This window comes from Salvelinus alpinus, chromosome 25 (genome assembly GCF_045679555.1).
Source record: "Salvelinus alpinus chromosome 25, SLU_Salpinus.1, whole genome shotgun sequence".
NCBI lineage: Eukaryota > Metazoa > Chordata > Actinopteri > Salmoniformes > Salmonidae > Salvelinus > Salvelinus alpinus.
Window position 1 is genome coordinate 28,772,719 of NC_092110.1, and position 26,841 is coordinate 28,799,559.

Consider the following 26,841-nt stretch of genomic DNA (forward strand, 5'->3'; position numbering starts at 1 on the left):
AGAGAGAGAGAGAGAGAGAGAGAGAGAGAGAGAGAGAGAGAGAGAGAGAGAGAGAGAGAGAGAGAGAGAGAGAGAGAGAGAGAGAGAGAGAGAGAGAGAGAGAGAGAGAGAGAGAGAGTGAGGGACATAGAGTAGGTACTCTAGTCAGACATCTCCTCTAAAGCTAAACTTCAGTTATTTTCATATCAGTATTTCAACAGAAACACAATCTCTCTGTACACACACACACACACACACACACACACACACACACACACACACACACACACACACACACACACACACACACACACACACACACACACACACACACACACACACACACACAGCATTGCACAGCACAGCACAGCACAGCGCTGTAGCTAATCTTCAGATTGATGATGGATTTGCATACATTCATTAGAGCGCAGGGGACTCGTGCCGACAGAAGGTGCTTAGGCAGTGTGAATTAAGGTTCATTCACTTAATGAGAAGTAAATATTTAGCCTGCAATGAACAACTGATAAAAATGTGTGTCGTGGATTACGCTAGCCTTTCGGGCTACTAAACCCAAACTTAAAACAAACAAAACACTTTTAAATACCTGAATATATTAGCCCCCCGTTTAACTTTATACACATGCATACAGGTCCACACACACACACGCACGCACGCACGCACGCACGCACGCACGCACGCACGCACGCACGCACGCACGCACGCACGCACGCACGCACGCACGCACGCACGCACGCACGCACGCACGCACGCACGCACGCACGCACGCACGCACGCACGCACGCACGCACGCACGCACGCACGCACGCACGCACGCACGCACGCACGCACGCACGCACGCACGCACGCACACACACACACACACACACACACACACACACACACACACACACACACACACACACACACACACACACACACACACACACACACACACACACAGACATTTTCAAAGTCACAGACACGGAACAAGTGCTCTTTACGATCCAGGAATAGCACTGGTAACAGTATTCAATAACAGAGAGTTTCACTGTTATATTAATATTCCTGTGTACTCTGCATTACCGGGGGGACTGTGGGTAAGCCACACACCAAACCCCACACACACCACCTCCTGGGAGGATGCACTGTGCGTTGTGATGAAATCACATTGAATTGACTTTCTCACACTGTGTGTGACAGGACAGAAAGGCTGGGCCGGCAGTTTACACCAGTCCCTGAGGACCATCCCCTAGAGACACACAGCAGGCACCTGTCCATGTGCTTATACAGATGTAGGATCTTAATTTGATCACTCTTTTGCTACTGAGAATTCCCCAGCACAGCAGGAAACGCAAACTTGTAGTGTATTTTAGTTTTAAACAGGCTTCTAAAGTTTGTAAATTTGTAATCCACGATGAAATTTAAGACTTGTTTTTCCTTAATGAAAAATGTATCAACCCTACAAAAATGTCCATTATTTTCCTGCTGTAGCAAACTGGCTCAAATTAAGATCCTACATCTGAACCTCTCTCTGATAGAGGGAGTGACGGAGATAGCGATGGAAAGAGGAATGGAGGTAAAGGTAAAGCACAGGTAAAAAGACGCTGAACATGAGACTGTATTGATCGCCCCTCACAGATGCACTCTCAAGTGTGTGTGTGTGTGTGTTTGTGTACAGTGCCTACAGAAAGTCAACACCCCACTTGGAATTCTTTACATTTTATTGTGGTACAAAATGGGATTAACCTTTTACTGCAGTGGGCTGAATCAGGGTCACACAGAGTGTTTCTTGGTACTCTTAAACACATCTATTTTGAAACAAAAGTATACACCTCACACACATGGTTATGGGTTTAAAAAAGAAGACCCCTGTATCATGTCAGATATAGAGTTGAAATGTATTCAGTTTTGCGTCCATACATGTTAGAAACACCTTTGGCAGCGATTGCAGCTGTGAGACTTCTTGGGTAAGACTCATAAGAGCTTTGCACACCTGTATTGTGCAATATTTTCAAGTCTTGACATAGATTTTCAAGCAGATTTAAGTCAAAACTGTAACTTGGACACTCAGGAAAATTCACTGTCTTCTAAGCAACTCCAGAGTAGATTTGGCGTTGTGTTGTAGGTTATTATCCTGCTGAAAGTTGAATTCCTCTCCAAGTGTCTGGTGTAAAGCAGACTGAAGCAGGTTTTCCACTAGGATTTTGCCTGTGTTTAGCACCAACCTGTTTCTTTTCATCCTGAAAAACTCCCCAGTCTTTGCCGATGTCAAGCATACCCATACCATGCTTGAAAATAAGGAGGCAGTTTTGTTGTGCTACAGCCTGAATTAAAAATGGATTGAATAGATTTTTTCTCACCCATCTACACACAATAATGACAAAGTTAAAAAATGTTTGTAGATTTTTTTTGCTAATTTATTGAAAATGAAATACAGAAATATCTAATCTCATTTAAATAAGTAGTCACACCCCTAACTCAATACTTTGGGTATGTCTGTATCAGGTTTGCACAACTGGATTTGGGGATTTTCTCCCATTCTTCCTATCAGATTTTCTTAAACCCTTTTAAGATAGATGGAGAGCGGCGATAAATAGCAATCTTCAAGTCTATCCACAAATTTCCAATGGCATTCAAGTCTGGGCTTTGGCTGGGTCAATTTAAGGACTTTCACATTCTTGTTCTGACACCATTCCAGCATTGCTTTGGCTGTATGCTTGGGGTCAATGTCCCAGTCTAAGGTAGTTTACACTCTGAAGCAGGTTCTCATCAAGGATTTGCCTGTATTTGGCATAGAGCTCCATTCGTTGTTCCCTCTTTCTTTACCAGTTTCCCGGTCCCTGCCGCTGAAAAGCATCCCCATAGCATGATGCTGCCACCCCCACGCTTCACGGTAGGGGTGGTGCTAGACGGGCGATGACCTGTGCCTGGTTTTCTGCTGACATAGCGCTTTGTATTCAGGCCAAATAGTTACATTTTTGTCTCATCAGACAACAGAATATTTTGCCTTATGCTCTCAGAGTCTTTCACGTGCCTTTTTGAAAACTCCAGACGTGCTGTCTTGTGCCTTTTACTCAGGAGTGGCTTCCGTATGGCCACTCTCCCATGAAGCCCAGATTGGTGAAGCGCTGTAGAGACTGTTGTCCTTCTGGCAGGTTCTCCCATCTCAGCCAAGGAACTCTGTATTTCTGTGGGGGCACCGGTAAAATGAGGTAGTATGTACATGTAGGTAGAGTTAATTAAATTGACTATACATAGATGACAACAGAGAGTGGTGTGGAGAGGGGAAATGTGAATAGTCCGGGTAGCCATTTGACTAGATGTTCAGGAGTCTTATGGCTTGGGGGTAGAAGCTGTTTAGAAGCCTCTTGGACCTAGACTTGGCGCTCCGGTACCGCTTGCCGTGTGGTAGCAGAGAAAACAGTCTATGACTAGGGTGGCTGGAGTCTTTGACAATTGTTAGGGCCTTCCTCTGACACCGCCTGGTATAGAGGTCCTGGGTGGCAGGAAGCTTGGCCCCAGTGATGTACTGGGCCATTCGCACTACCCTCTGTAGTGCCTTGTGGTCGGAGGCCGAGCAGTTGCCATACCAGGCGGGGATGCAACCAGTCAGGATGCTCTTGATGGTACAGCTGTAGAACATTTTGAGGATCTGAGGACCCATGCCAAATAATTTCAGTCTCCTGAGGGGGAATAGGTTTTGTCGTGCACGCTTCACGACTGTCATGGTGTGCTTGGACCATGTTAGTTTGTTGGTGATGTGGACACTGTTGATCCCTCAGACTCCACGGAAAGTTCCTTGGACTTCATGATATAGTTTCAGCTCTGATATCCACTGTCAACTGTGGGACCTTACATAGACAAGTGTTTTTTATTTTTTATAAATCATGTCCAAACAATTAAGTTGGCCACTGGTGGACTCCAATTAAGTTGTAATGAGATTACAAGTCATTAGGTCATTATTGTGAAGTCACTACAATGTTGTTGATCCATCCTCAGTTTTCTCCCATCACAGCCATTGAACTCCGTAGCTGTTTTAAAATCACCAATGGCCTCATGTTGACGTCCCTGAGCAGTTTCCTTCCTGTTCTGCAGCTCAGGACGGCTGCATCTTTGATGTGTCTGGGTGGTTCAATACATCATCCACAGAATAATTATTAACTTGACCATGCGAGGTTAAAGAGATAATTAATGTCTGATTTGTTATTGTTACCCATCTACCAATCACTGCCCTTCTTTATGAGGCTTTGGAAACCTATACCAAGCCAACACTTAGAAACCATCTGCTGAAGTAGGTTTGTGTGTTTACTGTTTGTTAGAGCAATTGTTTGTTTCAGAGTGTGTTCGTAATGTATTTCAGTAGCCTTTGCTTCAGTTCCAGAGCTTTCCCCACTACTTAGTAAATTAGTGTTTGACTGAATCCACAGCCCAACTCTAACCGTGGGTCTCCAACACAGCGGCTAACAGCTAGCAGCTAACAGCTACATGCTAATGTAATGGCTGGAGGATGTTAAGGCCATTAAGGTAACTCAATAGAAAAGACATCATCATAAACACATTAAAAGGAAACGTCTTCATCTGTTCAGCCTCCACTCCGTCTTTTAAAACACCCCAGATAGACAATGCTTGTTTAGGACGTACTGTCTGTTCGTCTGTCGATTGGTCCCCAGTGCTGATGTGAGAATTTTGGCAGAACAATGCGAGGACATTCATGTGAGGGATGATTAAGCATGGCGCCACACACACACACACACACACACACACACACACACACACACACACACACACACACACACACACACACACACACACACACACACACACACACACACACACACACACACACACACACACACACACACACACACACACACACACACACAAATACACACAAGCCCAAATACACCATAAAATGCACGCGCATCACCACCTCACACACCCAGCTTCATCTCGTCAGGCTCAGCTCTTAACTACAGGGATAATTTCCTCCAGCAAATGGTCACGGTGTCCTTGAAAAACATATTTGCTTATTATGTTTTTCCCCTCCTTTCTTTTAGCATCATCACAGCCGTTTCCATCCCCCGGGCTGATGATGGCGCCGCGTTGACATAACACCCCCGGACCGAGAGGCTTTTAACACTTAAACGGTGAAAAGGGATATTCAGAATTGCCCTTGAACGTTTGGGCTGGTGCACACAGCACACAGGCGGAGGGGGAAGAGTTAGGGGAGCGCACACACTGGGAAGTAGCGACTTAAGGAAGGGTGAGAAGGGTGAGAAGAGGGGCACACACAGCAAGGCAGTGACTCATAAGGGGTTAGGAGCTCTGGGAGGCCCAACAGCCTTGAGTCCACTAAACTATCTTCATCCTCCAAAATACGAAACAAATTAAAGTAAATCGAGTGGCTCAAGAGAGGAGTCTGATTCTGTATTAGTCTGAAAATACGGCAGACTAACATGTTTGCTGTCTGTCTCCCCAAACACTCCAACTTGCTGTTAGTAAGGATCAGCGTTTGTATGTAACATAAACTGAAGACTGAACCAACAGTTCTTTATCCTCAAACAAACCCACTAACTAATGGATAGGCTAATATTACATATATTACAGCAATATTGTAGTCTTTTAAACACTAAACGTCTGTTTACTGTCCTTCCCCTGACTCTGCAACCTGCTGTTAGACTAAATCTGTTTTAATGTAAGATAACTGCAGTATTAAACAGGGATTGGAGTTTGTTTTCTGCCTTTCATCTTTCTCTCTACCCTGCTGTAGAGTTTTATAGAGAGTGGTGACCTGGAGAGTGTACGTGAATGATAGTTCATAACCACACAGTCAGTCCAGGTCATATAATCCCACTACGCTACTGCTTTGGTATGGATGATATTTACCATACTTGTACTCACGTATTTCAACTATCGTGTTTTCCATGTTTATTTGTTCCTTGCTGTATTTTGGACTCTTGGACAGGCGGTTGTTGAACATGAGGGCAGGTTCTCAACTTACTGGCATGGTTAAATAAAGGTTAAATAAATACATGAAATATATGGCTGATGTGGCTGTTTATATCACATTACCTTGAACAGGTTAAACTGATCACATTTTGTTTTCCTCTTTTATTCTATTTCACCTTTTTAATTTCCCTTTTTCCCCCGGCTCAAATTCAATAGCCCTGCCCCGCGGATACACACATTTGTATGTGTGTGTGTGTGTGTGTTTGTGTGAGCCGGCAGACAGCCTGTCTCCCAGCATTGCTGTTCCCCCGTGGAGGGTGTGTATGGTTCTTGACAGAGCAGAGTGTAATGTGTGATAGATCGCACTTCAGGGACCTGATAATCACATCACCCTCTATCGCCTATCAGCTGGCCACCGCAGGACACCCTTCACACGGACACAGGGAGCCCTCACACTCCCCTCTCTCTCTCTCTCTCTCTCTCTCCATCCCTCTCCACTCTACCTCTATCTTCCTTTTTATCTTTACTCTTTCCTAAGCCCACACTATTTCTTTCTTGCTTTCCTTCTCTTTCTTTCTTTCTTTCTTTCTTTCTTTCTTTCTTTCTTTCTTTCTTTCTTTCTTTCTTTCTTTCTTTCTTTCATTCTTTCATTCTTTCTTTTCTTGATTAAAATTCATTTGGATTAGCTGCCTTTGTCCTCTCTCACTTTACTATTCTCTTCCACAGTCACACAGTCACACAGTCACACAGTCACGCAGTCACAGAGTCACACAAACAGATCAAACAAGTCATTCTGGTAAATCTTCCAAAAGTAAGGAAGGTTAACTGAACATGAACTTCTCAGCAGCTATGTCCTGCTGAGGACGAATCCTTCAGAGTGTCGTTGAAAGTGTTGTTGCCAAGGTTAAGTAGCCCGTCCTATAATAAGTGTTGCTGTGTGTGTGTGTGTGTGTGTGTGTGTGTGTGTGTGTGTGTGTGTGTGTGTGTGTGTGTGTGTGTGTGTGTGTGTGTGTGTGTGTGTGTGTAAGTGTGTAAGTGTGTAAGTGTGTGTGTGTAAGTGTGTGTGTGTGTGTGTGTAAGTGTGTAAGTGTGTGTGTAAGTGTGTAAGTGTGTGTGTGTGTGTGTGTGTGTGTGTGTGTGTGTGTGTGTGTGTGTGTGTGTGTGTGTGTAAGTGTGTAAGTGTGTAAGTGTGTGTGTGTGTGTTTGCGGGGAGCAGCAGACGCTCAGATCGGGGCTGGAGCGGCAGCCCCGGGCCCTCCGACAGTGCAGGCACCCGGCAAATGGCCTTTAGCATCGCTAACCGAGCTAGCCCAACTATCCATCATACCATATGTTCTCACTGGGAGAGCTAACGCTAATGAGAGATGAGAGGAGAGGAAAGGGGGAAAGGAAGGGGAGTAGAGGTGGTGGAAGAAGAGGAAGAGGAGGAGAAGGAAGAGGAGAGCAGGGAGGAGAAGAGCAGAAGAAGGAAGAGGAGGAAGAGGAGGAGAGAAGCATATGCTCACTCCAGCAAGATAACGCTAATGAAAGATGGAATACAGGAAGGAGGAAGAGAGGAAAAGAGGGTATTAAAGTAAGATATTGTAATATGTGACTCAGGAATTGATCACAGCATATGTCTTCACTGTTGAGAATTCTGTTCATTTGGCAGATAACAGGAAATCAAAACATTCCATTGGACATTTAGTGAAATGGTTTCTTCATGGTTTAACTTAGTGCGCCTGTTACCTGGTTCAGAAAGGACTTGAGCATTCCTCAAGAGTCCTTTATGGTACAGTACAATATAAAGAGTATTTGTGAGGAGAGAGACTAATGACACTATGCAACACATCCTTATGGGGTCCTTGTTTATATGTTGTGTGATAAATAGTGTGCCGTGTCCAAGTCTGGCAACGTGTGCACTTTGACTCCTGCAGAGTGTACCCTGCTGTGTGTGAATGTGTGTGTGAATTGCGTGTGTGTGTTTCCTGCAGAGTGCTTGGCAGTGCCCTCGCCAGTGCCATCCCTTGCCCGCTCTATCATCTGCCGTGACAAAGATGTCTGACACTGTGTGACACCGCCCACACACACACACACACACACACACACACACACACACACACACACACACACACACACACACACACACACACACACACACACACACACACACACACACACACACACACACACACACACACACACACACACACACCCCTGCCCATCTGTGCCTGGGTGCCTGCGCTCAGAGACACCACAGGGGAGAGACGACCCCAAAAGAGAGCAAGTCCCTCTCTTCCATCCTTCCCCCTTTCTCTAACTCTCCTCCCCTATATCTGCCATCTCTCTTCCCAGTGTCATTCTAAAGTCACTGAGGACCCAGCCTAAACTTTTTGGGGAAGTGTAACGTGGATGTGGGTAGGACAGACATTTAATGTGTGTGTTTGTGTGTCGTAGCTTGTGCAAATCTCTCACCTGTTATAGGTGTGCGTATGTGTGTTGTATTTCAACCTGATTTCATAGTTTCACTTCGGAATTTGCAGTAATTGGATGAACATCGATTTTTTACCCAATAATTCTGCGTGGTTACAGGGTTAATTCTGTGTTACTGGGTTAAAACAGAAACAACTCAAAGGGTTAAGTTTAGGTATTAATTCCCAAGTGGTTAAAGTTAGGGCTATGGTTTGGGGAAAGCTTAAAACAAATTAATTAAGCAATAAGGCCCAAGGGGGTGTGGTATATGGCCAATATACCATGGCTAAGGGCTGTTCTTATGCACGACGCAACGCGGAGTGCCTGGATACAGCCCTTAGCTGTGGTATATTGGCCATATACCACAAACCCCAGAAGTGCCTTACTGCTATAATAAACTGGTTACCAATGTAATTAGAACAGTAAAAATAAATGTTTTGTCATACTCGTGGTATACGGTCTAATATACCATGGCTGTCGACCAATCAGCATTCAGAGTTCGAACCACCCAGTTTATAATAAAAAAGAATGCGCTGTTTCCATTAAGTATCATCAAGTACTCTGCTTGCTAGAGAACTGTGAACTGTTTTAGGGTGAGCGCTGACGAAGGCCAAAATCAACGTCCTTTTCAAATGTCTGAAATCGACGGCTCTTTCTTGACTAGCCTGTGTATTTAATATGTTGCGTAGCTTGTGTAAATCTGTCACCTGTTAAAGGTGTGTATGACGTAGCTTGTGTAAATCTGTCACCTGTTAAAGGTGTGTATGACGTAGCTTGTGTAAATCTGTCACCTGTTAAAGGTGTGTATGACGTAGCTTGTGTAAATCTGTCACCTGTTAAAGGTGTGTATGACGTAGCTTGTGTAAATCTGTCACCTGTTAAAGGTGTGTATGACGTAGCTTGTGTAAATCTGTCACCTGTTAAAGGTGTGTATGACGTAGCTTGTGTAAATCTGTCACCGGTTAAAGCTGTGTATGACGTAGCTTGTATAAATCTGTCACCTGTTAATGGTGTGTATGACGTAGCTTGTGTAAATCTGCCACCTGTTAAAGCTGTGTATGACGTAGCTTGTGTAAATCTGTCACCTGTTAAAGCTGTGTATGACGTAGCTTGTGTAAATCTGCCACCTGTTAAAGCTGTGTATGACGTAGCTTGTGTAAATCTGTCACCTGTTAAAGCTGTGTATGACGTAGCTTGTGTAAATCTGCCACCTGTTAAAGCTGTGTATGACGTAGCTTGTGTAAATCTGTCACCTGTTAAAGGTGTGTGTGACGTAGCTTGTGTGAATCTGTCACCTGTTAAAGGTGTGTGTGGTATCCCTCTCTCTGCATCTCCACAGCAGACCAGGGTATCCTCTATGACTGTACTGCCGCAGCACTGGGACCTGTAGGCGTCATGGAGCAGCCCTCCACAGCACAGTTGCCCCCCTGACGGGGAGTAAGGCACCCGCCCACAGCAAGCGTCACCCAACCCCACCGACACACGCCCCTGTCCCGGGTCAGGACAACACACCTCACCTGGGGGAGAGGAGGAGGAGGAAAAGGAGCAGGAGGAGCAGTAATCTGTTAGTTTGTTTTGTTGGTAAGGTAAGAAAACATTGTGATTAAGTTTCAAACACTGTAAACAGTTTATTTCCCAAAACATTTTGAAGAGAAGTGAAACTGAAACAGATGGAAACGATATATGGTTTTCTTGTGAGGCAGAACACGAACAACTATAGATTTTGCTAAATGATGTCCTATGGGTACTCACCAGTCGCCACAGGAATGTAGTATCCTCCACAGCATTGGTGATCCGGGAGAGGTAGGAGGAGCTTCCCACCACAGCACAGAGTGTGGGAGGAATTTGGTGAGGGCAGGTAACGCCCCTCACAGCACAGGTGTAGAGGTTTACTGGTGTAGACCACACCATCACAACACACCTGAAGAACACACACACACACAAAGGAAGAATTAAAGATAGCGAGAGAGAGAGAGAGATAGCGCGAGAGAGAGAGAGAGAGAGAGAGAGAGAGAGAGAGAGAGAGAGAGAGAGAGAGAGAGAGAGAGAGAGAGAGAGAGAGAGAGAGAGAGAGAGGACTCGGAGAGAAAGAGAGAGGGGGTGAGGGAAGAGAGAGATAGACACAGAGAGAGGGGGGGAGAGAGAGTTAATTAGCTGTGTACAACATGCCCTGCTCCCTCCACCTGTGTTCAGGTTGAGTATATAAAATGGCCGCTGTGTGTACAGCTCTTGTTCTACACGACGGGCCTGTGCCTCTATAATGACTTGACTGTATTATGGTATAACGTGTGTGTCCTTGGGTACGCCTGGGTTCTTTTGTCTTCTTCATCATCATGGTGTGTGTGTGTGTATGTCTGTGTGTGTGTGTCGCAAGATTCCCGCGCTGAGGGGACAAATGTATGGCATATGGGTAGCTTGCCAAGTTGGCAGGCTTTCAATGACATGAGGATTGCAGCAATCGTCAGACGACAAGTTAATCTGTTTAGTGAAAACAATCGCTGGGAGGAGGACAATGACTGTGTCTCCTGCATAAATAAAACTGTTTCAAACATCTGACTGTGTCTGTTGTGTTACAGCAGGAGAGCTTTACACCAGCCTTTCTCAAATACCAAGGGGGCATTGTTTTGTTACATCCCTACACTTGCACACCTGGGCCCATATAAATAATACTTCTTAGCCTCTTACATGAGATGTACGTCTAAGTCGAATGATTCTGAGAAAATGTTCAGAATTATGATGTTTTCCTCCAAAGGATAATAATTGAACTAGTCAACTGGCTGTGCTAGTATTGGAGTGGAACACAAATGGGCTGCCCTATGTTTCCCTGTTACTCCAGAACCAGAGTTGAGTAAGGATTTCTAGTTTGTTTATTTGTCATATACAAATGATATACAGTACCAGTCAAAAGTTTGGACACACCTACTCATTCTAGGGTTTTTCTTTATCTTTACTATTTTCTACATTCTAGAATAATAGTGAAGACATCAAAACTATGAAATAACACATATGGAATCAAATAGTAACCAAAAAAGTGTTAAACAAATCCAAATATATTTTATATTTTCAATTCTTCAAAGTAGCCACTCTTTGCCTTGATTACAGCTTTGAACAATCTTGGCATTCTCTCAACCATCTTCATGAGGAATGCTTTTCCAACAGTCTTGAAGGAGTTCCCACATATGCTGAGCACTTGATGTCTGCTTTGCCTTCACTCTGCGGTCCAATTCATCCCAAACCATCTCAATTGGGTTGAGGTCGGGTGATTGTGGAGGCCAGGTCATCTGATGCAGCACTCCATCACTCTCCTTCTTGGTCAAATAGCCCTTACACAGCCTGGAGGTGTGTTTTGGGTCATTGTCCAGTTGAAAAACAAATGATAGTTCCACTAAGCCCAAACCAGATGGAATGGCAAATCGCTGCAGAATGCTGTGGTAGCCACGCTGGTTAAGTGTGCCTTGAATTCTAAATAAATCACAGACAGCAAAGCACCCCCACACCATCACACCTCCTCCTCCATGCTTCACTCTGGGAAACACACTTGCGGAGATAATCTGTTCACCTACTCTGCGTCTCACAAAGGCACAGCGGTTGGAACTAAAAATCTCAAATTTGGACTCATCAGACCAAAGGACAGATTTCCACCGGTCTAATGTTCATTGCTTGTGTTTCTTGGCCCAATCAAGTCTCTTCTTCTTATTGGTGTCCTCTAGTAGTGGTTCTTTTGCAGCAATTCGACCATGAAGGCCTAATTCTTCTCTGAACAGTTAATATTGAGATGTGTCTGTTACTTGAACTCTGTGAAGCATTTATTTGGGCTGCAATTTCTGAGGCTGGTAACTCTAATGAACGTATCCTCTGCAGCAGAGGTAACTCTGGGTCTTCCTTTCCTGTGGCGGTCCTCATGAGAGCCAGTTTCATCATAGCGCTTGATGGTTTTTGCGACTGCACTTGAAGAAACTTTCAAAGTTCTTAAAATGTTCCGTATTGACTGACCTTCATGTCTTAAAGTAATGATGGACTGTTGTTTCTCTTTGCTTATTTGAGCTGTTCTTGCCATAATATGGACTTGGTCTTTTACCAAATAGGGCTATCTTCTGTTTACCACCCCTACCTTGTCACAACACAACTGATTGGCTCAAACGCATTAAGAAGGAAAGAAATTCCACAAATGAACTTTTAACAAGGCACACCTGTTAATTGAAATGCATTCTAGGTGAGAGAGAGAATGCCAAGAGTGTGCAAAGCTGTCATCAAGGCAAAGGGTGGGTAGTTTGAAGAATTTAAAGGTGTGTTTAACACTTTTTTGGTTACTACATGATTTCATATGTGTTATTTCACAGTTTTGATGTCTTCACTACTTTTCTACAATGAAGAAAATAGTCAAAATGAAGCAAAAAATCCTGGAATGAGTAGGTGTGTCCAAACTTTTGACTGGTACTGTACATGAAGGGAGTTACTATGTTACTACTATTATGTTATTATATTATATGGGCAACAACTTATTCTATGTGTAAAGAGAGTTACCTGTCTCTGAGGTTGGTAGCAGGACGCCCCACACACCCCCTGAGAGGCGGAGCACTGCAGGTAGGAGCATCTGACCTCTGACCCCTCACCCCCCTGGGTCACACTTGACCCCCACTCGGCCCCCCCACAGGGTCTCAGCATCTTCCTCCACACCTCGTAGCCTAGCATGATACCACAGGGCTGACCTGGAGAAGACCACTCCACCCTCACTGATCTGGAGGAGGGAAAGAGGGGGAGAGACAGAGAGAGAGAGAGCATTAGGGGAGGAAGAGAGTGAAGTGGGAGAGGGAGGCCAAACAGAGGGCCTATCAGGTTTGAGTTGAAAAGCCACACACACCACCCAGTGTGGACTGCCCCGTCTCGAGCTAACTCAGTCAGTTATGGTGTCAGAGTGTTTTATACACTTCAAATATAGATTTTTCTATTTTTAACTACTGTACCTTTGGCAGATACTAACCATGAAGGAGACACACACACACACTTCTACTACTGCGTGTGTGTGTGTGTCTGTCTACTTGGGCATGTGTGTGCGCATGCGTGCGTGTGTAAACCAGCATGTGCGGTAATTGTCATATTTCAATCAAACCCTAAGCCGTACCACAATTCCCTCTCTCTCTCTCTTTCTCCTTCACTCTCTCTGTTTCTCCCACTCTTTCTCCGGGCCGGACGTAGCTTGCGTCAGAATTAATGAATTAACTATTGATTAAATTCCACTCTGGCAAATCTAGCGTGGCGAATGAATGAAGTGTTTGGGGCTCATGTAGGCCAGAGAGGGACATGTCAGGGCCATCGATCTGTGGTTAGTTTTCTACTGGGGCACACGTTACACACCTCCTGATTATGACAGGTAGAGAAAGGTAGAGACAGAGAGAGAGACAGAGACACAGAGACAAAGAGAGAGAGAGAGAGAGAGAGAGAGAGAGAGAGAGAGAGAGAGAGAGAGAGAGAGAGAGAGAGAGAGAGAGAGAGAGAGAGAGAGAGAGAGAGAGAGAGAGAGAGAGAGAGAGAGAGAGAGAGAGAGAGAGAGAGAGAGAGAGAGAGAGAGAGAGAGAGAGAGAGAGAGGGGGAAAGGCTTCTGGCTTTGTCCACCATCACACACACATGCATTCCTGAATGCACACACACATATACACTTGCACACAAGCAAGCATGCACACACACACACACACACACTCACGCACAGAGGCTAACTCACCTGGGGCTGAGCACCTGTATGTGTGGAGGTGCTATGTCAGCAGGTAGATCCTCCACTGTAGTCACCTGAGTAGCGTTACTCTTTACACACCCATACACAGTACACACCTCCACCTGTAATACACAACAAAACACACACCCTCACCTTTTACATAAAAACACACAAAACAGTACACCATCAAAAACAGAAATCATTCAAACCTGTAGGAGGTGAGTGATTGTGTACTACAGTACCTTTATGTCATAGACGGTGAAGGGTAGCAGTCCTCCCAGTAAGTACGATCCTGATGTGTTATCAGCAGTAGCGTGTACAGTCCCGTCTAGATAGACAGAGTATTCAGTCACAGCTCCGTTAGGCTGTACAGGGGGAGACCACAGCACGCGCACTGTACTGCTGTTTACAGGAACCACCTCTGGAGGAAACAGTCCCTCTGGCTCTGGGGAGGGACACACACAGGTTAAAACACCAGCTAAAAATCACTCTTTCTTTCTATCTATCTATGCCTTTCTCTCCCTCTTCATCTCTCTATCCCCTCCACATACTCAAAGAAAACAGTTGACTGCGTGTGTGTGTGTGTGTGTGTGTGTGTGTGTGTGTGTGTGTGTGTGTGTGTGTGTGTGTGTGTGTGTGTGTGTGTGTGTGTGTGTGTGTGTGTGTGTGTGTGTGTGTGTGTGTGTGTGTGTGTGTGTGTGTGTGTGTGTGTGTGTGTGTGTAAACTCAGCAAAAAAAGAAACGTCCTCTCACTGTCAACAGCATTTATTTTCAGCAAACTTAACGTGTAAATATTTCTACGAACATAACTCGATTCAACAACTGAGACATAAACTGAACAAGTTCCACAGACATGTGACTAACAGAAATGGAATAATGTGTCCCTGAACAAAGGGGGGGTCAAAATCAAAAGTAACAGTCAGTATCTGGTGTGGCCACCAGTACTGCAGTGCATCTCCTCCTCATGGACTGCACCAGATTTACCCGTTCTTGCTGTGAGATGTTACCCCACTCTTCCACCAAGGCACCTGCAATTTCCCAGACATTTCTGGGGGGAATGGCCCTAGCCCTCATGCTCCGATCCAACAGGTCCCAGACATGCTCAATGGGATTGAGATCCAGGCTCTTCGCTGGCCATGGCAGAACACTGACATTCCTGTCTTGCAGGAAATCACATACAGAACGCGCAGTATGGCTGGTGACATTGTCATGCTGGAGGATCATGTCAGGATGAGCCTGCAGGAAGGGTACCACATGAGGAAGGAGGATGTCTTCCCTGTAATGCACAGCGTTGAGATTGCCTGCAATGACAACAAGCTCAGTCCGATGATGCTGTGACACACCGCCTCAGACCATGACGGACCCTCCACCTCCAATCCATCACGCTTCAGAGTACAGGCCTCGGTGTAACGCTCATTCCTTCGACGATGACCGCGAACCCGACCATCACCCCTGGTAAGACAAAACCGTGACTCGTCAATGAAGAGCACTTTATGCCATTCCTGTCTGGTCCAGCGACGGTGGGTTTGTGCCCATAGGCAACGTTGTTGCCGGTGATGTCTGGTGAGGACCTGCCTTTACAACAGGCCTACAAGCCCTCAGCCCAGCGCCTCTCAGCCTATTGCCGACAGTCTGAGCACTGATGGAGGGATTGTGCGTTCCTGGTGTAACTCGTGCAGTTGTTGTTGCCATCCTGTACCTGTCCTGCAGGTGTGAAGTTCGGATGTACCGATCCTGTGCAGGTGTTGTTACACGTGTTCATTAATTGTTTATGGTTCATTGAAGAAGCATGGGAAACAGTGTTTAAACCCTTTACAATGAAGATCTGTGAAGTTATTTGGATTTTTACGAATTATCTTTGTAAGACATGTATGTATGTGTGTGTGTACGTGTGTGTGTGTGTACGTGTGTACGTGTGTGCGAGAGAGAGAGAGAGAGAGAGAGAGAGAGAGAGAGAGAGAGAGAGAGAGAGAGAGATAGAGAGAGAGCGAGAGAGAGAGAGAGAGAGAGAGAGAGAGAAAAGGTGTGTGTGTCCTAGTAGGCTGTAGTGGGAAATTGAATCCCTCCTGTAGATTGCGAGGACAAAGAGAGGCACAAGGCAGGGCCAGGGGGTTAACTGGGCTAGTCTCTCTGAAACCCAGTCCTGCTGTTACACACACTGAAGATAGTAACTATTCCTACTGCAGCGCATACACAATTAAACCCTGTGTCTATCTAACTGACTGACGATTCACAGTGGAAATATTGCCACTTTCCCCGTGTAACGTTCATCCAATGATCATTAGGATATCACACAGCCCAGCCCACAGAGCAGCGGCCCAGATAGATTGAGACAAAATGACTAACATCTCCAAACTATTCTTCTTAGTGGGAACACACTTTTAATTCCCTCCTAACACACTTACCCAATTCATTCCCTCCTAACACACTGACCCAATTCATTCCCTCCTAACACACTGACCCAATTCATTCCCTCCTAACACACTTACCCAATTCATTCCCTCCTAACACACTGACCCAATTCATTCCCTCCTAACACACTTACCCAATTCATTCCCTCCTAACACACTGACCCAATTCATTCCCTCCTAACACACTGACCCAATTCATTCCCTCCTAACACACTGACCCAATTCATTCCCTCCTAACACACTGACCCAATTCATTCCCTCCTAACACACTGACCCAATTCATTCCCTCCTAACACACTGACCCAATTCATTCCCTCCTAACACACTGACCCAATTCATTCCCTCCTAACACACTTACCCAATTCATTCCCTCCTAACACACTTACCCAAACCCAACCCAGTGCACTACATTTCACTTCCACGATAGCATTATCAACGCTAGACTCAACACCACACTCAACACCACACAGACAAACACATGAATGGAGGCACGCAGACACACATACACATAAAAACACACACACTCAAAATGTGCACCTGGCTTTTTAATTATCTGTGTGTATGCATTTGTGTGTGACTGTGTGTGTGTGTGTATAACAGTGGTTACAGATCTATGGCTTTACGGCAGTAGAATAATGTAATGGAAGGACCACTGGAGTTTCTAAGCTAAATGACGTGTGGCTCGCCTTCAGCAGCTAACAACTTTCTAATATTTTTAATGCACTTTTTACTATGCTGATCTGATTAGGTGGAGAGAGAGACAGAGGGAGGGAGGGGGAGAGAGAGAGAGAGAGAGAACACTTTATATAGACATAATATGACATTTGAAATGTCTTTATTCTTTTGGAACTTCTGTGAGTGTAATGTTTACTGTTAATTTTTATTGTTTATTTCACTTTTGTTTATTATCTAATTCACTTCCTTGGCAATGTAAACATATTTTTCCCATGCCAATAAAGCCCTTAAATTTAATTAAATTGAAATTGAATTGAAATTGAGAGGAGAGAAAGACATTGTTACAACACTGTATATAGACATAATATGACATTTGAAATGTCATTATTCTTTTGGAACTTCTGTGAGTGTAATGTTTACTGTTCATTTTTTATTGTTTATTTCACTTTTGTTTATGATCTATTTCACTTGCTTTAGCCATGCCAATAAAGCCCCTTAAATTTAAATTGAAAAACTGAAAGAGAGAAAGATAAGAGAAAACCCACAGTACCTACAGAGATGGAGTCTTGATCTTGAGACACTGGAGACCATGGTTGTGGTCTGGGTCTACGCTAATGGTATTAAAGAACACTGTAGTCTTTGTAGTGTGAAGGGATCTGGCGTTTTAAATGGAAGCCAGATGGGCATGCAATGGTTCATGTTTAGGAAGATGATGTTTTAAGATGCTTGGCCTTTGTCTGGGTCTTCTTTTTCTACATTTAGGGCAACATTTTCCTGTCACAAAAATTAATGCGCTGTGAAATAAAGTTCCGTTCCGTTCTAAATAACGGGAGCTCCGATAGTGTATCGTAACTATCTTTGTACATGATGTTTCCGCCACCATTTCCTATGACCGAAAAGAGTTTCTGGACATCAGAATAGCTATCACTAACCTTGATTTAGATGAGGACTACTACATCAATGAGTCGGGGGCAAAGGACATATTGATTATTCCGAGCCAGGCCCAAATCCCCGACACTTGGAGGAGGCGGTGCTATAAAAGCCGGCGTGCGGGATAACAGATGAGACTACGTTGGAGAGTGGATAAACCTCCTCTTGCACGTTCTATTGGCGAATAAACTGGACGAGCTCCGTTCGAGACTATCAATGTGATCTGAAGAACTGTAAAGTCCTTTCATCAACATTTTTCGTCGCTGTCTATTTACCACCACAAACCGATGCTGACACTAAGACTGCACTCAACGACCTGTATAGGGCCATAAGCAAACAAGAACATGCTCACCCAGAGACAGCACTTCTAGAGGCCAGGGATTTTAATGCAGGAAAACTGCCATGTTTGCTAATTTCTACCACAATGCCACCTGCGCAACTAGAGGCAAAAAAAACTTTACATCACCTTTACTCCACACACAGAGAAGCATACAAAGCTCTCCCCCGCCCTCCGTTTGGCAAATCTGACCATAACTCTATCCTCCTGATTCATGTTCACAAGCAAAAACTCAAACAGGAAGTACACGCTCAATACGGAAGTGGTCAGGTGAAGCGAATGCTAAGCTACAGGACTGTTTCGCTAGCACAGACTGGAATATGTTCCGGGATTCATCCGATGGCATTGAGAAATGTATCACATCAGTCACTGGCTTCATTAATAAGTGCATTGACGACATCGCCCCCACAGTGACCGTGCGTACATATCCCAACCAGAATCCTGGATTATAGGCAACATCCACACTGAGCTAAAGGCTAGAGCTGCTGCTTTCAAGGAGCGGGACACTAATCCGGACGCTTATAAGAAATCCTGCTACGCCCTCAGACGAACCATTAAACAGGCAAAGCGTCAATAAAGGATGGAAACCTGCTACACCGACTCTGATGCTCGTCGGATATGGCAGGGCTTGCAAACGGATTACAAACCCAGCCGCGAGCTGTCCAAGCCTACCAGACGAGCTAAATACCTTCTATGCTTGATTTGAGGAAGGCTGTTTTAGACGACTGCGTGATGACGCTCTCCGTAGCTGATATGAGTAAGACCTTTCAACAGGTTAAGGGCCAACAAGGCCAATTAGGGGAGGGATGGTAGGGTTAAGGGGAAATAATATAGAATAAATACATTGGCCTCCTGAGTGGCGCAGCAGTCTAAGGCACTGCATCTCAGTGCTAGAGGCGTCACTAGAGATCCTGGTTCGATCCCGGGTTGTATCACAACCGGCCGCGATTGGGAATCCCATAGGGCGGCACACAATTGGCCCAGCGTTAGAGGAGGGTTTGGCCGGGGTAGGCCGTCATTGTAAACAACAATTTGTTCTTAACTGACTTGCTTAGTGAAATAAATATATTATATTTACCCCAACATATATGGGGGATTGGAAATGATTCAGATAGTCACAATCTATCTGCAATATTAAAGCTGATCTACCCCCCCCATCATCAAGATAGCTGACGACATGACGGTGGTAGGCCTGATCACCGACGACGGTGACACAGGCTATAGGGAGGAAGTCAGAGACCAGTGTAGCGCCAGGACAACAACGTCAGCAAGATTGATCGTGGACTACAGGAAATGGAGTGTCGAGAACGCCCCCATTCACATCGACTGGGCTGTAGTGGAGCGTGTTGAGAGTTTTAAGTTCCTCAGTGTCAACAACACTAAGGACCTATCATGGTCCAAACACACCAACACAGTCATGACGAGGGAACGACAACGCCTCTTCACCTTCAGGAGGCTGAAAATATTTGGCATGGGCCCTCAGATCCTCAAAAACTTGTCAGCGGAAGACCCTAAAAATTGTCAAAGACTGCAGCCACCCAAACTCATAGATTGTTCTCTAAGCTACCGAACGGCAAGCTCTACCGGAGTGCCAAGTGTGGGAACAAAATGCTCCTGAACAACTTCTACCCCCAAGCCATAAGAATGCTGAACAGTTCATTAAAAGGCTACCCTGACTATTTACATTGACCCCCTTTTTTCAGACTGGCTCTATGCACACTCACTGGACTCCACACACACTCACACGTACTACACTATCCACACACTCACACATTCTACACTGACACTACTTTTTTTGCTGAGTTTACATACACACACACACACACACACACACACACACACACACACACACACACACACACACACACACACACACACACACACACACACACACACACACACACACACACACACACACACACACACACACACAAAACACACACACATGCATATTGACACCAAACTTTTGATCGCAAGAGGTTGGGACCTGGTGTGGGGCTTGTTTGTTTAGTTTTTTTAATTTAAAGGTTTTCTATGCATTTTTCAGAATGTATGGAATTCTATTTATTTACTACTACAAGTACAACATAGATATTAAGGTCTATTTGCAGGTGGAATTGTTGAATAGAGAACCTTCCAATAGTCTTGGTCGTGTCATGGTCTTGGTCTACGTGTGGTTCTAGAGGGGTTAGGTCTTGCTCTGGGTGTGGTTCTAGAGGGGTTAGGTCTTGCTCTGGGTGTGGTTCTACAGGGTTAGGTCTTGGTCTGGGTGTGGTTCTAGAGGGGTTAGTCTTGGTCTGGGTGTGGTTCTAGAGGGGTTAGGTCTTGGTCTGGGTGTGGTTCTAGAGGGGTTGGGTCTTGGTCTGGGTGTGGTTCTATAGGGGTTATGTCTTGCTCTGGGTGTGGTTCTAGAGGGGTTAGGTCTTGGTCTGGGTGTGGGTGTGGTTCTAGAGGGGTTAGGTCTTGCTCTGGGTGTGGTTCTAGAGGGGTTAGGTCTTGGTCTGGGTGTGGTTCTAGAGGGGTTAAGTCGTGGTGGTGGTGTTGTTGTGGTTCTAGAGGGGTTAGGTATTGGTCTGGGTGTGGTTCTAGAGGGGTTACGTTGTGGTGGTGGTGGTGTTGTTATGGTTCTAGAGGGGTTAGGTCGTGTTGGTGGTGTTGTTGTGGTTCTAGATGGGTTAAGTCGTGGTGGTGGTGTTGTTGTGGTTCCAGAGGGGTTAAGTCATGGTGTGGTGTTGTGGTTCTAGAGGGGTTAGGTCTTGGTCTGGGTGTGGTTCTAGAGAAGTTAAGTTGTTGTGGGGGTGTTGTTGTGGTTCTAGATGGGTTAGGTCTTGGTCTGGGTGTGGTTCTAGAGGGGTTAAGTCGTGGTGGTGGTGTTGTTGTGGTTCTAGAGGGTTTAGGTCTTGGTCTGGGTGTGGTTCTAGAAGGGTTAAGTTGTGGTGGGGGTGTGGTTCTAGAGGGGTTAGTTCTTGGTCTGGGTGTGGTTCTAGAGGGATTAAGTTGTGGTGGTGGTGTTGTTGTGGTTCTAGAGGAGTTAGGTCTTGGTCTGGGTGTGGTTCTAGATGGGTTAAGTCGTGGTGGTGGTGTTGTGGTTCTAGAGGGGTTAGGTCTTGGTCTGGGTGTGGTTCTATATGGGTTAAGTCGTGGTGGTGGTGGTGTGGTTCTAGAGGGGTTAGGTCTTGGTCTGGGTGTGGTTCTAGAGGGGTTAAGTCGTGGTGGTGGTGTGGTTCTAGAGGGGTTAGGTCTTGGTCTGGGTGTGGTTCTAGAGGGGTTAAGTCGTGGTGGTGGTGTTGTTGTGGTTCTAGAGGGGTTAGGTCTTGGTCTGGGTGTGGTTCTAGAGGGGTTAAGTTGTGGTGGTGGTGGTGTGTGGTCCTATAGGGGTTAAGTCGTGGTGGTGTTGTTGTGGTTCTAGAGGGTTTTTGTCATGGTGGTGTTGTTGTGGTTCTAGAGGGGTTAAGTCGTGGTGGTGTTGTTGTGGTCCTAGAGGGGTTAAGTCGTGGTGGTGTTGTTGTGGTCCTAGAGGGGTTAAGTCATGGTGGTGTTGTTATGGTTCTAGAGGGGTTAATTTGTGGTGTTGTTGTTGTGGTTCTAGAGGGGTTAGGTCTTGGTGGTGGTGTTGAGGTTCTAGAGGGGTTAAGTTGTGGTATTGTTGTTGTGGTTCTAGAGGGGTTAGGTCTTGGTGGTGGTGTTGTGGTTCTAGAGGGGTTAGGTCTTGGTGGTGGTGTTGTGGTTCTAGAGGGGTTAAGTCGTGGTGTGTTGTTGTGGTTCTAGAGGGGTTGGGTCTTGGTGTAGATGTAGTTGGTGATAAACTGGGTCTTGGTGTAGATATGGTTCCTTCTGGGTTGAGCCTTGGCCAAGAAGGGGGTTTTGAGAGTTCTGGTCTGGTTCTGGATATGGTAACTAAAGGATATGTTATTGGCATGGATGTGGTTCTTGAGGTTTCTAGTCTTGAACTAGATGTGGTCCCTAAGGGGGAGTCTTGGTCTAGATGTGGTTCCTAAGGGGTGGAGTCTTGGTCTAGATGGGATTCTCAAGGGTTCTAGTCTTGGTATTGGTCTGGATGTAGGATTCCAGGGGCCTGGTCTTGGTCTCGGTTTCCACGGCTCCGGTGTTGACTCCATCTCTGCAGGTTAGGGGCTGGAGGATTGATTCTAATACCCCACCAACTCTATTAGCACTGACCAGCACCCTGCCTCCTCCCACCCCACCCTGCTCTTGGTGAGTTTGGGAAACCCTGCTCTTGGTGAGTTTGGGAAACCCTGTTCTAGGTGAGTTTGGGAAACCCTGCTCTTGGTGAGTTTGGGAAACCCTGTTCTAGGTGAGTTTGGGAAACCCTGCTCTAGGTGAGTTTGGGAAACCCTGCTCTAGGTGAGTTTGGGAAACCCTGCTCTAGGTGAGTTTGGGAAACCCTGCTCTAGGTGAGTTTGGCAAACCCTGCTCTAGGTGAGTTTGGGAAACCCTGCTCTAGGTGAGTTTGGCAAACCCTGCTCTAGGTGAGTTTGGGAAACCCTGCTCTAGGTGAGTATGGGGGGGGGGGGGGGGGTGCTGGTCAGAGCTAATAGGGTTGGTGTGGTATTAGAATCACTGGGACCTTCTATTGATCTGAGACCTGCTATTTCACAATACACTCCAACACATTTCACAACACCACCCCTCCACAGCACGCACACTCACTCTTCTCACCTCCATCTTCAGTAGTACAGTTGACCTCGGTATTAGAAGTGTTGTAAGCCCCATTGGACACCTGCAGGGAAACCCTGTAGCGCGTGTTGGGCTGCAGGTCACCTATCACCGTGGAATCGACCCCAGGAAGGAAAGTCAGAGTTTGTCTGAGGTGAGAGGATTCGACCCTGAGGGTGTAGAGTTCCACCTCACCCTGGAGATCCTGTAGAGCTGAGGGGTGGAGAGAGACAGTTGACGGAAAACTCATTGTTATAATCAACATTTGGCGTCTGGTAGCCTAGCATTTAAGAGCGTTGGGCCAGTAACCGTAAGGTTGCTGGTACGAATCCCTGAGCCGACTAGGTGATGAATATGTAGATGTGCAATTGAGTAAGGCACTTAATCCTAATTGCTCCTGTAAATCGCTCTGGATAAGAGCGTCTGCTAAATTACTAAAATATAAAATGTAACATGACAGTATGGAAAAGGTTCCTAGAACAGCATAGTAGTCTCGTCCTACCCTACTGAATAAGGTCCTGCTTTTGTGAATAACAGTTCTAGTTCAGACTGTCATGACAGTATTATATATGGCACTAAAATATAGCTTCTTACAGGGTTCTGTCCAGCTGATGTGTATGGATGTATGGTCGATGGTCTGGACAGACAGAAAGGGCGGGTGGAGGGGTACTCCTGCCAGGGTAATACCCGTAGCCAGCTGTCCTGTAGAGTAGCCCACGTCATTATAGACCAGTAACTGGTACTGGTACCATGTGAACCTACATCGTCAAAATGAACCAAGCAAAGGTTAGACAACACACACTTGCATTCAGGCACATACAAAGACACGCACACATGCAGTCACACACACATACTGTACCAAAATACATCCTGTTTCAAAAGTGGTGCAATATCTAGGCTAATACAAAACAATAACTAGCAACAAGGGCTAACACGAATTTCAACGGCAATCGATTATATTTCCACTATGAACAATCTAGGCCAGCACAGCAGCGAAAGTCCAGAAAACTGCTTAAACTGCTTATGTATCTAAAAGTGTCTAACTTGAAGCTAGAGTAAACGTCAGTAGTGGAGAGAGAAGCCTTTTAGCAAGCACAGGGACAAAATCAGCTGCTGCCGAGTGCCAGCCAGAGATTAGCACGAAATAATTAAATTATTTGAATATTTGCTTAATGTATCTTTGAGCGGCATTAAAAGATGGCATCGGAGCGCGAAACAGCTCTGTACACAGTGGCGGCGGTTTGCTCTAAAGCTAATTTTGGTAATCTCACCTGCTAAGGCCTTTATCTTGGTGAAACAATTTGTCTCCGGCGTAAACATTGAACCAGCGATGGAGATCTGCCGGGGGCTGCGTGGCCAGCGGCTGGCGGCTTTTACGTCTGAGCAGCTCGTATCTGAGGACCACACCAAACACACGGATAATCACACACACATACACACACAAACACAGTCTATTTCCCTCTATCCCTCTATTCTCTTTCTCTCTCTGTCTCTCTCTTTCCACCCCTCTCTGTCTCTTTCTCTGTAACTCTATCCCTCTATTCTCTTTCTCTCTCTGTCTTTCTCTTTCCACCCCTCTCTGTCTCTTTCTCTGTAACTCTATCCCTCTATTCTCTTTCTCTCTGTCTTTCTCTTTCCACCCCTCTCTGTCTCTTTCTCTGTAACTCTATCCCTCTATTCTCTTTCTCTCTCTGTCTTTCTCTTTCCACCCCTCTCTGTCTCTTTCTCTGTAACTCTATCCCTCTATTCTCTTTCTCTCTCTGTCTCTCTCTTTCCACCCCTCTCTGTCTCTTTCTCTGTAACTCTATCCCTCTATTCTCTTTCTCTCTCTGTCTTTCTCTTTCCACCCCTCTCTGTCTCTTTCTCTGTAACTCTATCCCTCTATTCTATTTCTCTCTCTGTCTCTCTCTTTCCACCCCTCTCTGTCTCTTTCTCTGTAACTCTATCCCTCTATTCTTTTTCTCTCTCTGTCTCTCTTTCCACCCCTCTCTGTCTCTTTCTCTGTAACTCTATCCCTCTATTCTATTTCTCTCTCTGTCTCTCTCTTTCCACCCCTCTCTGTCTCTTTCTCTGTAACTCTATCCCTCTATTCTATTTCTCTGTCTCTCTCTTTCCACCCCTCTCTGTCTCTTTCTCTGTAACTCTATCCCTCTATCACTCTTTCTTTCTTCTGCAGTCTCTCTCTCTCCCTCTCTATTCTCTAATTCCTGTGGTGTTAGTGTTATTCACTCTCACAGTGATGTTAATGTGAGCTGCAATCAGGAGGGCAGGCCTTAATTCCAGCTTTCATAAACCAACTTAAACAAACACACTGATCTGAGCTGTGGAGGGGAAAGTACTCATGAATTGTAATGGTTTACCATGAAAACAGACTGTTATTTAGCTCCTAATCGTGACGAGAACAGAGTAGGAACTAAAGTGGTAAACACTCACACACACAGATAACGAGCTAGATAATTAACACTCATGTTAACGCAAGTCTCTGTCTGGTTCAGTGAAGAGTGTGTGAGACTATTCAGAGTAATACATATATGGATGTTGGATGCTAGTGCTGTGTAGATGTTGGATACTAGTGCTACGTAGATGTTGGATGCTAGTGCTGCGTAGATGTTGGATACTAGTGCTACGTAGATGTTGGATATTTGTGCTACGTAGATGTTGGATACTAGTGCTACGTAGATGTTGGATGCTAGTGCTACGTAGATGTTGGACACTAGTGCTATGTAGATTTCGGATACTAGTGCTATGTAGATGTTGGATATTTGTGCTACGTAGATGTTGGATACTAGTGCTACGTAGATGTTGGATACTAGTGCTACGTAGATGTTGGATACTAGTGCTACGTAGATGCTGGATACTAGTGCTACGTAGATGTTGGATGCTAGTGCTACGTAGATGTTGGATACTAGTGCTACGTAGATGTTGGATGCTAGTGCTACGTAGATGTTGGATACTAGTGCTACGTAGATGCTGGATACTAGTGCTACGTAGATGTTGGATACTAGTGCTACGTAGATGTTGGATACTAGTGCTACGTAGATGTTGGATACTAGTGCTACGTAGATGTTGGATGCTAGTGCTACGTAGATGTTGGATGCTAGTGCTACGTAGATGTTGGATACTAGTGCTACGTAGATGCTGGATGCTAGTGCTGTGTAGATGTTGGATACTAGTGCTACGTAGATGTTGGATGCTAGTGCTGTGTAGATGTTGGATACTAGTGCTACGTAGCTGTTGGATGCTAGTGCTACGTAGATGTTGGATACTAGTGCTACGTAGCTGTTGGATGCTAGTGCTACGTAGATGTTGGATACTAGTGCTATGTAGATGTTGGATGCTAGTGCTGCGTAGATGTTGGATGCTAGTGCTGTGTAGATGTTGGATGCTAGTGCTACGTAGATGTTGGATGCTAGTGCTACGTAGATGCTGGATGCTAGTGCTGTGTAGATGTTGGATACTAGTGCTATGTAGATGTTGGATGCTAGTGATATGTAGATGTTGGATGCTAGTGCTGCGTAGATGTTGGATGCTAGTGCTGTGTAGATGTTGGATGCTAGTGCTATGTAGATGTTGGATGCTAGTGCTACGTAGATGTTGGATGCTAGTGCTACGTAGATGTTGGATGCTAGTGCTACGTAGATGTTGGATGCTAATGCTGTGTAGATGTTGGATGCTAGTGCTACGTAGATGTTGGATACTAGTGCTACGTAGATGCTGGATGC

General features: G+C 45.4%; 1 protein-coding gene across 1 annotated transcript in view; it reads right to left on the bottom strand.

Moving 5' to 3' along the window:
* The window catches only part of ush2a (Usher syndrome 2A (autosomal recessive, mild)), a 462,322-nt gene that overhangs the window by 100,526 nt on the left and 334,955 nt on the right, over positions 1-26,841 (bottom strand). The window contains exons 49-56 of the mRNA XM_071365050.1: positions 24,391-24,513; positions 23,714-23,877; positions 23,123-23,332; positions 14,332-14,534; positions 14,099-14,211; positions 12,904-13,117; positions 10,132-10,300; positions 9,675-9,896 (exon numbers count right to left, since the gene is read on the bottom strand). Of these exons, the coding sequence (XP_071221151.1) occupies positions 9,675-9,896; positions 10,132-10,300; positions 12,904-13,117; positions 14,099-14,211; positions 14,332-14,534; positions 23,123-23,332; positions 23,714-23,877; positions 24,391-24,513 (1,418 nt within the window). The remainder of the gene's footprint in view (positions 1-9,674; positions 9,897-10,131; positions 10,301-12,903; positions 13,118-14,098; positions 14,212-14,331; positions 14,535-23,122; positions 23,333-23,713; positions 23,878-24,390; positions 24,514-26,841) is intronic.